The sequence below is a fragment of the Urocampus carinirostris genome, chromosome 1 (genome assembly GCF_059441175.1).
Source record: "Urocampus carinirostris isolate Australia breed hairy pipefish chromosome 1, RoL_Ucar_1.0, whole genome shotgun sequence".
Lineage (NCBI taxonomy): Eukaryota > Metazoa > Chordata > Actinopteri > Syngnathiformes > Syngnathidae > Urocampus > Urocampus carinirostris.
The window spans coordinates 55,317,366-55,330,602 of NC_142349.1; the positions used below are offsets into that span (position 1 = coordinate 55,317,366).

The 13,237-nt window shown below is 39.1% G+C and overlaps 2 protein-coding genes across 3 annotated transcripts in view; both read left to right on the top strand.

The window, feature by feature from the left end:
* Window positions 1-1,684: 1,684 nt before the first annotated feature.
* Window positions 1,685-11,601, top strand: rabggtb (Rab geranylgeranyltransferase subunit beta). Of its 2 annotated transcripts, XR_015851542.1 has the most exons (10): window positions 1,685-1,806; window positions 2,101-2,208; window positions 3,806-4,003; window positions 4,080-4,185; window positions 5,625-5,677; window positions 5,760-5,870; window positions 5,953-6,078; window positions 8,241-8,390; window positions 9,389-9,586; window positions 11,366-11,601. XR_015851542.1 is itself a non-coding variant. In XM_088345795.1 (9 exons), the coding sequence occupies exons 1-9, from the start codon at window positions 1,804-1,806 to the stop codon at window positions 9,527-9,529; spliced, it is 996 nt and encodes a 331-aa protein (XP_088201921.1). In that variant the 5' UTR covers window positions 1,685-1,803; the 3' UTR covers window positions 9,530-11,601. The 2 variants fall into 2 exon arrangements, 1 of the variants encoding a protein (XP_088201921.1); XM_088345795.1 differs by having other exon boundaries at window positions 9,389-11,601.
* A 142-nt stretch (window positions 11,602-11,743) lies between these two features.
* Window positions 11,744-13,237, top strand: part of st6galnac3 (ST6 (alpha-N-acetyl-neuraminyl-2,3-beta-galactosyl-1,3)-N-acetylgalactosaminide alpha-2,6-sialyltransferase 3) — a 40,022-nt gene continuing 38,528 nt past the window's right edge. Inside the window, exon 1 of the mRNA XM_088345814.1 lies at window positions 11,744-12,827. Coding sequence (XP_088201940.1) covers window positions 12,804-12,827 — 24 coding nt within the window. The 5' untranslated portion in view covers window positions 11,744-12,803. The remainder of the gene's footprint in view (window positions 12,828-13,237) is intronic.

Consider the following 13,237-nt stretch of genomic DNA (forward strand, 5'->3'; position numbering starts at 1 on the left):
CTGTTGTGGGCAAAGAGCTGGACAGCCTAACAACAGTAGCTGAGAGACGAGCACTGAAAAAGCTGAGGTCAATCATGGACAATCCATCGCATCCACTACACAGCATTATCTCCAGACAGAAGAGCAGTTTCAGCGACAGACTGCTGTCACTGTCTTGTACTACGGACAGACTGAAGAGATCTTTTCTTCCTCATGCCATGAGGCTCTTTAACTCCACCCGGCAGAGTAAAGGCCCACATTAAACCACACCACCTACATTGGATATTACCGAATCTTACTGCAATATGTATTCTGTGTAGCACTATTTAGTTACTCTATATAACACGCTACAGTGGGCATTTGCACGTCACACTGGGTATTTGTATATTGTATTCTTTTGGCTTTATTATTGTACTGTTCTCAGCTCAGGGATGCTGCTGGAAATGTGAATTTCCCTTCGGGGATGAATAAAGTATCTATCTATCTATCTCTATCTAATGTTTTGGCTTCAGATTAGGGTTTAAAAAATGGATTTGGGGTTTCAAGTTTAGGGTTTTTGTTTCACAAAGGGGTTTTGGAGCATTTTACTTTCAAACTCCGGTTTTGGACTCAAAATAGGGTTCTAAAGCATTTTTATGGTTTCCAGCAAAGGTTTCAATTTGTGCTTCTGCTTCATATGTGGGTTATGGAGATTTTATGGAGACATATGAACCCAAATATTTGAAACCATCTACCTCCAGATACTTTACCCGATTCAACAAAATCTCTAATCCACCTACCTTACCACCTCTCAAACATCTCATTACCTTACCTTTGTCTGCATTCACCTTAAGGTTCCTTCTCTTACCCACACTATCAAACTCCACTAACAAAGCACTGAGTCCTGCTGCAGAGTCATCCACCAAAGCAATGTCAGCTACTACATGCTCTCTTTGAGACCAAGTAAATCTAATGTTTGACCTTAGGATAGCAGCGTTGAGTAAAATAATTAATTTGGTTGCATTGATACGTGCTCCAGAACTGACTGCTAAGTTTTTTTTAAAAATTTTGAATAAAATAACAACAGAAACCAAGCAACACAAACAAATTTCAACAAGAAACAAAATGCTTCACTAGGCTTAACTTCACAAGTGATTACTTCTATGTAATACAGTCAATCCTTGCCAAAACGCGGTTTACTTTTCACGGTCTCGCTACTTCATTTGCTAAACAGTCCACATAATAATATTTGAATTGAATTCAATTGTCTTTGTTGTCATTGATGGCTACAATGTGAAACATTGTATTTAACGAGATTAGACTTGGCACTCCAGGGTAAAAATGTAAAAAAGACTTTAAAGAGGAAAAAAAGATAAGAGACTTTTAGGGTAAAAGGCAATTAAAAGTATTTACAACATATTACTTAGAGACTGGCCCAAGTTATATGATAATGCACATGGCATAAAAGTGCAATATTCGTGAATGAAGTAATATCTACTGTACATTAAAAAATAAGGTTTATACACTGTTCATAACCTCATTTTTATTTTAACTTTGTGTAATATGGAAATTCATTTTGGAAATAAGTGAGTTGTTATTATAAAATATTATGTAACATTCTTACGAATTTTAAATAACCTCCCGCTGCTTACCAAAATGTTTTATTTTATTTGAATGGCCTCTTTTTGATTCAATGGTAGTATGATGCTCTTGGCTAATACTCCAGCTTCACTTCGCCCTCCAAGCTATTGGTGGTAGCAATTTGTCTTTCACTTTTTCCGTCTACGACATAAACCACCGAAGAAGAACAGGCAGCTGGACTCAGATCATGCGTCAAATTTTGGCATGGTAAACAGCTTTATTTCATTTATTTTTAAATAATTTTCTCATGGAATTATGTGGTGAAAATAGGAAAAGATGCATTGTTTCTGGTCATATAAATTCTGATGAAGTCTAGTTAATTTCACAGTGACGCTGCTGCTTAACCGGGTTAGCATGTAGCATTAGCATACTGGCTTGTTTTGTTAATATTTTGCTATAATAAATCGGAATTAAGACCAAATTTGATCAAGATGAATTGTCTTCATAGTTTGTACGAGTGTTTTTCAATTGACTCAACCGGAGGTGTTTTTTTTCTCTCAGGGGACTCATGTGAAAGACGTCTCAATTGGCGCTGACGCCCCAAAGACTCTCCTGCTGGACAAACATGCGGACTACATCGTCGCTTACGGCTGCAAAAAGGATGATTATGTGAGTGGTAAATGGTCTGCATTTATGTAGCACTTTTCAAGTCAGTGAAGACCTCCCAAAGCGCTTTACAACTTGCTTCACACTTACCCATTCACACACACACACACACACACACACACACACACACACACACCAATAGTGGCCGTGCAGCCATGCAAGGCGCCAACCTGCTTATTGGGGGCATCAGGGATTCAGTGTCTTCGACAGATGACACGGAGGAGCCGGGAATCGAACATGCGATAAAACCATGTGTTTTGTGAGTCGGTCCATATTTTAATCTATAGATTGAAATATGGCTCTCGGAAGGATTGGGGAAATTGTGGCTGCACTTAAACATTTATTTCGTCACTCTGAAAATACTCTTATTACACAAAAAGGTAAAATTGAGAAGAAAAAGGTGACTAGTTGGTTTTGAAAAATGAATAAATAAAAACCAAATTATTTTCCCACGCTGGTATTTCTTATCATAATCCTTTCTTCACACCTCCATTCCTTGTTCTTTCCCTCATTCACCTTCCTGCCTTCCTTTCTTCCTTCCTCCGTTCCTTGTTCCATTCTTTCTTCCTTCCCTGTTCCCTTTTTTCCTTCCTTCCTTCCTTCTTTCCTTCTTTCCTTCCCTCATTCCCTCCTTCCCTGTTACCTCCCTTTTCCCTTCCTTCCTTCCTTCCTTCTTTTCTGTTACCTTCTCTCATGGTCCTTTCATTCTTTGATCATTTCTTGTTTCTTTCCTTGCATCCTTCCTTCCACCTTTATTCACTCCTTTATTTTAAATCACATCTTGTTACTTTCCTTGCGTCTTTCTTTCTTCTCTTTGTAACCTCATTTTTTCCTTCCTTAGTCGTTTCAACCATCCTTCCTTTGTTGTTTCCTTCCTTCCCTCTTTCCTTGTTCCCATGTTTTTCTCCTTCCTTGTTCGCACCCTACCTTGTTTCCTTCATTTTTTTGATCCATCTTTGTTTCTTTCCTTGGGTCTTTCCTTCCTCGTTCTCTGTTACCTCCTTTTTTCATTAGTTGTTTACACTATCCGGGCAGCACGGCGGCGCAGTGGTTAGCGCATGTGCGGCACGGTTCATGTCATGGGAACCTCCTGCGTGGGTTCAAATCCAGCTCCAGACTTCCTGTGCGGAGTTTGTATGTTCTCCCCGTGCTTGCGTGGGTTTCCTCCGGGCACTCATTCCAAAAACATACATTTCAGGTGAATTGGCCGGTCCAAATTGTCCCTAGGTGTGAATGAGCGAGCGACTTGTCTTTCCCCGTGTGCCCTGCGATTGGCTGGCAACCAGTTTAGTGTGTCCCCTGCCCACTCCCTCTTTTGTTGCTACCTAATGACGCAGACTCATTGCCCAAAATCGACTATCGAGATTGTTGCCTTTTTGAATAAACATTCTGCTCACGCAGGAGTACACGCTGTCCGAGTACCTGCGCATGAGCGGTATCTTGGGTCTTTCCTCCCTCCTTTGTTACCTCCTTTTCTAATTTTTTAGTTGTTTCATCCTGCCTCCCTCCCTCTTTTTTTGCTACCTAATGACGCAGACTCATTGCCCAAAATCGACTATCGAGATTGTTGCCTTTTTGAATAAACATTCTGCTCACGCAGGAGTACACGCTGTCCGAGTACCTGCGCATGAGCGGTATCTACTGGGGCCTGACGGTCATGGACCTGATGTCCCAACTGCCGCGCATGAACAAGCAGGAGATCATCGATTTCATCAAAGAGTGCCAACACAACTGTGGCGGGGTCGGCGCCAGCATCGGCCATGACCCGCATCTGCTCTACACACTCAGCGCCGTCCAGGTGACACAACGTCACTTTTCTCGCTTTTCTCGAGCCAATCAATCCTTCACACTTTTATTTTGGTCCTCCTCTGAAGATTCTGTGCTTGTACGACAGCGTGGACACGCTAAACGTGGACAAAATCGTGGAGTACGTCAAAGGGCTGCAGCAGGAGGATGGATCATTTGCCGGAGATAAATGGGGTATGGAGATGGATTTGTTCACACTGGCAATTAATAAGCTAAACAATAAGTATACGATCTCAACAATATGATAACAGTAGAGCCCCGGGATTTGGTATTTCCACCATGTGACAATTTTACTTTCCAGTGTAGGATTAAATGTTATTTCAGCTTCTCATTGCATTTTCCCCATTATACAACATCAACTGCAAAATATTTTATGTGCCCAGAAACTTTGCATTCTACACACGTATGTAAGTTTAGCTTTAAGATGCCTGTCTGCTGTTGGTCGACGTCATCTAAAATGCCGGTCTGCTATTGGTTTCTTTCACGGCATCATGAAAATGCAGACACGCTACTTGCTAAACTCCCTCCTATATCGCCTTTTTTCTCTTCTGGCACTTTTTGTCACTTTTTTCCTTCCTTGTTCCCACACTGAGTTGGCAATACAATACTGTATTTTTTGTACTGTATTTATAGGCTATGGGTCACTAGACTTGTAGTGATGCTAAAGGGAGAAGCAAAACCATGACCATGGGAACAAAGCTTGTGAATATCAAGGCATAGGAAGAAAAGGGCACATGAATTGCTGCCCTCATTAAGTTGCATGGTCGTAGCCAATCGGCAATCTGGGGTAATATTAAAAATAAGGAACAAAGTTTTCCAAGGGCATCACAATCCTTGCAAGTGGAAGCTTTAAAATACATTTTTATTTAAATCTGTGGTCCCCCGCCTTTTCTTCCACCCATTAATTTGACTGTACCAGTTCAAGTCACGTCACACCAAAGATAAAATGCATTTACGTTTTTCCTTTACATGTATATTTAGTTGTTATTTAATCACATACACATATAATACTCATATGGAGTACTTATACTATTTTCTCATTTTAATGTTTTTATTTAGGTCAGGGGTCTCCAAATTGTTGCCCTAAGAACACCTGAGTACCCCATAGACAGGTTCTGAAAATAGCTCATCAGTGATGGGTCATTACGATTTTCTAATTCGATTTCTGACTGACTCTATTTTAGTGGTTGACTTAACATCTAATAGTTACTACCTGGTAAAGACATAAACAACACAGTAATACCATAAGTTGTCATTTTAGAAACGCATATCAAAATGTTAGCCCTTCGCGCCAATTCGAAACAAAAAGTAGATCTCCGTTTTTAAAAGATTGGTGACCCCTGATCTAAGGGGAGCAGTGAATGCATAAGCATAAAATTTTAGGTTTTTATTCACCACCATTCACTAATTTCACTTGGTGATTCCCACCTCAGAACAAATTCATGTTGTATCCTGGGGTCTTCTGTAAAGGTATTCAACAATATTAATAAGTTTTGGCACAATTGATAATATTAAGTGTTAAATTACACCAGTAGACACGGACACAATCCAAATATATCGGGATCTTCTTTTAATTGCCCCAATAAGATTTTGTTTCTGTTGCCATTCCTTAGGAGAAATCGACACCCGATTTTCCTTCTGCGCGGTGGCCACCCTTTCGTTGCTGGTGCGTACACTAAGTCAAAAAGCATCTTGAGCTGGTTTCAACTCTAAAATGGCTGCCGTGTCTTTCCCACCTCTCGCCAAAGGGCAAGATGGACGCTATCGACATAGAGAAGGCAATCGAGTTTGTCCTGTCGTGTATGAACTTTGATGGCGGCTTTGGCTGCAGGCCCGGGTCAGAGTCTCACGCTGGTCAGGTGAGCGCCTCATTGTTTTCAGTTGTGACCTTTGCTTTTTTTCCCTTAGGCCATTGTGTCATTAATATTTCTCATTCTGCAGATTTACTGTTGCACGGGTTTCCTGTCACTGACTGGCCAACTGCATCTGCTTAACGCCGACTTACTCGGCTGGTGGCTCTGCGAGCGCCAGCTGCCGTCTGGTGGCCTCAACGGACGACCAGAGAAGGTTTCTGCTGCCGTTTCACACCTAAATAAAAACTTTTTATAAATGATCACTCATACAACATTCTGCCCTTAGAAAAACAAAACAAAAAAAATAACTAAACACAAACATCCTTTAAGATACAAGGACCATATTGTTGAGAGAGAAAAACTGACCAGCAACCTAGGAAATAGGCTTTATGATCAAATACTAACATACACTGTCAATGATAATTTCTTAGTATTAATTTAAATTAAAGCTTGATTTATGTGTACGAAACTAATGTCTGGAATTAAAGATTTTACGCAATATCAATATAAATAGTTAAATAAATAACATAGTATTTTTGTCTACAACCGTAATTCATTTAAAAATGGCTTAAGATTTTATTTGACTTAAGATGACTAATTTGAAATTTTATGTAAAAATATATAGTAACATTTTTTAAATTAAAACATATTTTTGAAGTCGATTTTATAATAAAATGTAGTTAAACGGATGGTTTATGTAACAATATTTTTGTTTTTTTTAGAGTGTACAATATATATGTATTTTGGTAAATAATGGGAATTGTTTCTCCTAAAGTATATGCTAAGAGTTAGCAAATTATGTAAAAGTTGGTGAGTAGTTTGAGGTATCCTTAAAAAGTTTAAAAAGAGAGTGATTTCACTCGTATGCGAAAGGTTTTCCTTTTTTCTAGCATGAGAATGGTGAAAATAAGAATATGACAGTTTTAAATAAAAAGTGCCAACCCAAACCCTAAAAAGATGAAAAATGAGTTTTTTCAAGTGCATCGAAAAGAGACACATATGTGCACGGAAGCATAGAAGCAGCTTGACAGAGGCTGCAATGATTATTTTAGCCAGAAGATGGTGTCAGCAAGTAGTCAAGTTAAGTCATGTTTATTTGTATAGCCCTTAATCACAAGACTTCTCAAAGGGCTGTACAAACTACAGACTATTATTGCCCCATCCCCTGATCTAAAACCTACATGAGCAGCTCAGTAGCCTAGATGGTAAGGCGCCCGCTTTGAGACTGGGAGGTCGGTGGTTCGCGCCCCGGCCGAGTCATTCCTAAGACTTAAAAAGTGGTCGGCGGCGCCCTCTGTTGGCTGCGGCTGCATCGGCTCGCTACAACGGGTCAGGTGCAATCGACATTTCGTTCTGTGTACATTGTTACACAGAATGACAATACAAGGAAATTATTATTATTATATTATTATGAGGCCAAGGAACTTGTTTGATAAACCTGTCCTCTTGGATGCAACAGTAGGGGGCAATATTGCTTCACATGTCAACTCGATAATGAGGACTGCTCATTTTTTACGCACTTTAAAAAAATCTTCATTTAAAAGCATGGTCAGACTGCGAGGAAACACGGCAATGCAAATAATTTCAAGAATTTTCAAGATATTCCCCCAAAATTCAAGCATTTCCCTGACCCTGAAAAAAATTAAAATTTAAGGATTTTCAATGATTTCAAGCACCTGAATGGACCCTGTCCTTTCTGTAACATTCATTTCTGGTACCGTGAATACAAATAATTGTCATAATGAGATATAATGTAATGCCTTTTCGTATGTCATCTATATAACTACTGGTGGTCTAGTGGTTAGAACTCAGCGCTCCCAGCGCCGCGACCCAGGTTAGTTTCGCAAAAACTATTTTGATCGTGGTCAGCAAAATGTTACGACTTTTTTATTCATTGCACAAATATGTTAGTATAAAACCTTTTGTATGAAGTGCACCCAAACTTTTGAGTGAAAAAGCACATTATACACAAATAAATACAGTTATTACGCACAAAAAGTTAACAAATCACTTTTACTAACCCCCTAAGAACAGTCATGTCAAAGATACAGCCTGTGGGCTGGATACGGCCCGTTGGCTGATTTAATCCGGCCCGCCATAAATTTCTGAGTGCCGTATTTTCAGACAATAAGTCACAGTTTTTCTTTGGCTGGGGGTTCAACTTATACTCCGCTGCGACTTATACAGACTCTGCCCTACTTACAAACCAGATGGGTTCCGGACGATAGTTCGTAAATTGTATTTGTTAGTAAGTTGCTTTAATGCTATATTTTGTATGTTTAAGGTTAATATAAGTATGTTTAAGGCTTGTATAAGTATTATTATATTATATACTATTATAAGCATTATGGAAACTCTGATTTCTATCTGTTCCAGCTTCCTGACGTGTGCTATTCCTGGTGGGTCCTGGCCTCCCTCTGCATCATCGGCAGGCTCCACTGGATCGACAAGGACAAACTACGCTGCTTCATCCTTGCCTGTCAGGATGAGGAGACGGGCGGATTCGCCGACCGGCCGGGAGATATGGTGAGCCCTTCTCCTCCAGAGTGACGCTAATCGTTAATAATCAGGGTTTTTATGGGTGCTCAAAATCCTGTTGTGTTTTGAAAAGTGCTTGAATTTCGGGTGAAGTTCTTGTAACAGGGTCTGGAATGACAAAGTCCAGATTTAAATTCAATTGAGATGCTGTGGTGTGACCTTAAACAGGCAATTCATGCAATAAAAATTGCCAAAATGGCAGATTTGAAACACTTTTGCAAAGAAGAGAGGGGCAAAATTCTTCCACAAGGTTGTGAAAGACTCATTACTTATTATCGTAAACGTTTGATTTCTGTTATCGCTTCTAAAGGTGGCCCAACTCGCTATTAGCTTCAGGGGGTGATTACTTTTTTACATAGGGCAAGATAGGTTTGGATTTTTTGTGCCTTAAGAAATGGATTCAACATTTCAAAACTGCATTTTGTGAGCGCTTGACATGCAAAAGTTGGGGCCCGACATTTTTTCACACCATTTTTCAACCCCGGTCTATATCGGGTACGTTACTAGTAAAATCCCTTTTTATACCAACAAGTTAAATGGATAACAATAGCAGTTCATTTAGAGTATCTTAATTCAAACATACGTTAAACTTTAGAAGAATTGACTTTCCTTGGATTGCACCCACCTTAAATAAATCATTAGTTTTGGTTGTATAAATAATAGTAATGGTAACGACAATCATTAATAATTATTATAAACAATGTAAAATGTATTATATCTTTTTTGAAATGTAAGATAAGATAATCCTTTATTCGTCCCACAATGGGAAAATGTATTTTGTTATAGCAGTAAGACAGTGAATGATGACTAACAGCTACAATATGAACAGTATAAACAAGTATTTAGAAATATAACAAATATGAAAATGAAACCCAGAATATTTCCAACTGGAGACACTGGAAAGTTGGCTTTAAAAGTCCTAAAAAAGAGCTGGAATTTGTCCTTGAAAAAGGTTCCTGAACCTAATCATGTTCTCTCCCGCATAGGTGGACCCCTTCCACACTCTGTTTGGCATCGCCGGCCTCTCCCTGCTGGGGGACGAGAAGATCAAGGCGGTCAATCCCGTACTGTGCATGCCCGAGGACGTTCTGCAGCGACTTGGACTCAAACCCGACCTCCTCTGCTAGCCCTCACCCAGCTTGCATCTTATAAGTGGAACATTCCAGGAAGAAAAACTTATCATGGTAAAATCCAAGACTCTGGTTTCCAAGGTTATCAACACGACATTAATCCGTTCTGAAGTGGGGATCGCAAAATGAAATAGTCATGAGGTGGGAAATACAAACCTACACACTAAAATTACCTTTGTTAATTTAACTAGATAGATAGATAGATAGATAGATACTTTGTTCATCCCCGAAGGGAAATTCACATTTCCAGCAGCATCCCTGAGCTGAGAACAATCGAGAACAATCGAAAATAACACGGGAGCTGCTGGAGTGGCTGCCATTCGTGACGGCGCCGGAAGAAAAGATTCAATTTGAATCATTTACAAACAAACAAACAATTGAATCATGTACAAACAAACAAACAAAATATTCATGTTTCAATAAGTGGAGTGTTAATAAAATATTTCTGATACTGATATAACCAGATAAAACTAATTTTAAGTTACCTGTCCAAATGAATGTTGTGCCATCTCACCTTTCCCACTCTCTCTCCTAACTAGGTAGATTAGAACCATATGTTCACTGAGATAGTGCTCAAAAGTTTACTCCCCCCCCCTGTTTGTCCTCAAGTCAAAAAGACCCACCAGCTTGTAGTTAAAAACCCTGAAAAAAAATCCCCTGTATAATAAAAGTTCAAAGGTCTCCACTAAAATAAGCACAACAGGAGGGTTATGTGGTAATTTAGCACTGTTTATTTTAAGGTAGCCAGTGATAGTGTGGATTTAACACAAAAACTAAACATCTAAAACAGAGTGTTAACTTTCCACTGTTTATTTTACTGTGTATGCTAATTAGCAAATGCCTTCCTAACCCCCGATAACCCCAGATCTAAAACATTAAAACTGGTATAATGATAAGTAGTGAGTATTATGTGTAATGTGCACATGTTGGACAAACGGCATTATAAATAAACATACATATATACAAAATATTTATAAACGAGAAGATCACACTTTGAATAAAACTACAGGAGACTCAATTCGTGGGCAAATGGTAAAAATGAATGGACAATAGGAAAAATAAGGACGCCACTTACAAACAATGAACACTGGAGTTTGAGAAATGACTGGAGCATGGAAGATATCCTCCACACTGCAATGTTGTTTTGTTTTTGTTTTTTGAGTTTTTTTCTTTACCCTTTCCCCCCTTTATTATTATTTTTTTCAAAGAAGAAAAAAAGGCACAGTTAAAATTAGGTTACAAAAATACACGCATAGAATTAAACAGCATTTAAAATGAATATACATGGAAAGGGAAAAGGACATTTTTGGTTACCTTTGGTGTGACATGACTTTAGTTGGTCAAGTGGAGTACCAGGTGGATGCAGAGGAGGGGAGGAGACAGCAAATACAAAAGAAACTTGCAAAGACTTAGAAGATTTCCTAGCTTCAACCCCCTCTTTATTTTTAATTGTCCTGATCGTTGATTGGTTACTGATTGCAACATAGTGAAGGGTACTCATTCATGTGCCTTCTTGGTATTTGTTGATCAGGTCAAGCTTCCTTTCCATGGTTATCTTGTTTTTGCTTCTCCCATTAGCATCACTGCAAGTCTTCGGACCCATAAAGAATAAACACAGAAGGAAAAAACAACAACATTGTATAAAATAAAGGCTTTTTGGGACGGAGTTTAACCAATAACAGATTGCCATTTTCACGATTCCAAGACACAAACCAATAGTCCACCAGCATCTTTTATCATGTTAAACCAATAGCAGAGAGGCAGCACAGAGACATAAATGTGCAACGACACAGCAAAGTTTGATTATTCTTTGTTTTTGATTTCATATTGCAGGGGAAATGCCATAAAAAGGACAGAAAAAAACGTAATCCACACCATATCGCGAAAGTGTCGCAAGGTGGGGACGCCGTATCCCGGGGTTCTACTGTAACTGACTTAACATTGTTGTATTAATCATGGAATGATGAAATGTTATATGAGTGCTCACTTTTATTTTCGTCCCATCTGAAAATTATGCATTGTGTCTTTAACTTATTTGCGTCGAGCAATAAATGTTTAATTGTACTCCACGCTGTTGCTGATGTTCTGTCGTGCACCGGCAGATGACGCTGTTACCTCTGTTAAAATAGCACGCATGCACAAGTTAAATGCACTACGCCTGTAATCCGTCAGGGGGCAATACTCAGATGTAAATAATCATGAGTCATACTGGGTGATGCACGCTGTTTACGTAGTAATACTGAAAGTTATCGTGATATGTTTATAATTTAGAAGAACTCTTACCTTTTTTAAGCTTAGAGATACATTTTTTTCTGTTACTAATTAGCATGAAGGGCTACCAATTATGTTATTACTACATTGTTACTGTGTTATTACCGTTTTTTTTTATTAGAAGTGTGGTTAAAATCGAATCCGTCAACCACTTAATCATCATTTCTGTAAGTAAGGCTGCATGATTTTTTTTAAAAAGGAAAACGGGTTTTCATATCAGTAATGCAATTTATAAGTGTCTTTTTTATTTTAAAAACATTTGTGATTTTTTTTTATTTTGTGTGTATGTACTGTACAGTACGGTACTTAATTATACGGACATCCTTTAACCTCAAGGAAACTGCGCCCTCCTCTGGGGAGCTTTATTATAGTTGGATAACAAAGACAGAATACAGATATTGTAAAATACTGTCAAGGTGTGAAATTGCAGTTAAAAAATGTTTTTCTTCTGGGTCTTTATTGTTAACTCAAAGTACGTAGAGCCTCTTTTATTTGCATCTTCTTCCATTGTTGCTTGTGATAAAGTTAAATCAAGTTGTGTATTTGTTCCTTGGTGATGCAGGAAGCGTCTGTTGGCCTTATATATTTTTTTTAATTAAATCTTTTTTTGTGACCGCGAAAGTGTGAACCAGCGATAACTGAATCGCAAAGAAGCGAGGGTTGTCTGTATAAAAAAAATATCGAATTTTGATTGACATCCAATCGTACGAATCAGGAAGCTGAACATCCTATCACGTGACTCGCACTCCCGCACCAGGAAAGCGGAAGGGTGAATGGGCGTATCCCTTCGATGGTGTTCACCAATGAAATAGCATGGAGCCTCCTTTCCAGCTCCACTCTGGAGTCTGGAAGAGGAAAAAAGGCAGCAGAGGGGACGAATAACGGTACCGAACCCTGAGAAGGATTTGGGCCTTTTTTCTCTCTCTTGCCAACGAATGTCTCTGAGGACCTTTCGTGGCGGCGCGGAGATGCTAAAGAGCATCCGTCACTTGTCGTGGAGATGAACATGGCTTGGATGTGGAAGGTGAGCGGGAAAAGGGAGGAAGGGGGTTCTGTTGCCCCCCCCGGTTTTAATTGTAACAAAAACAAAGCGATGTCGGTGACAAACAAACAACGCCGGTAATGGCGGTCATCCATTAGGTTGAGGCTCAAATTGTAATGCTCACAAAAATGGTTTGTTTGTGTTTGTCCCCTGACGACTCTTATTTATTTTGAAGAGTAAATGGGCGATGTTCATGCAGGTGTTCTTTACTAATCACGTGGCGTGTGTACGTGACGTCATCACCATAAGCAACGTTATCGAGTCTGTCATTTACATCACTGTGTGGTTGTTTTTTTCTGTACTGATTTCTTAGAGAAAATAATATATTATTTTTTGGGATGAACTCAACACAATCGTAGCGTCACGTTGAATACACCAAAAGAGGATATGAC

Coding starts and splice junctions, on each gene's coding strand:
- rabggtb (XM_088345795.1), top strand. Junction 2,209..3,805: donor GCTGCAAAAAGGATGATTAT/GTGAGTGGTAAA, acceptor CTGCTCACGCAG/GAGTACACGCTGTCCGAGTA. Junction 8,391..9,388: donor CCGACCGGCCGGGAGATATG/GTGAGCCCTTCT, acceptor TCTCCCGCATAG/GTGGACCCCTTCCACACTCT.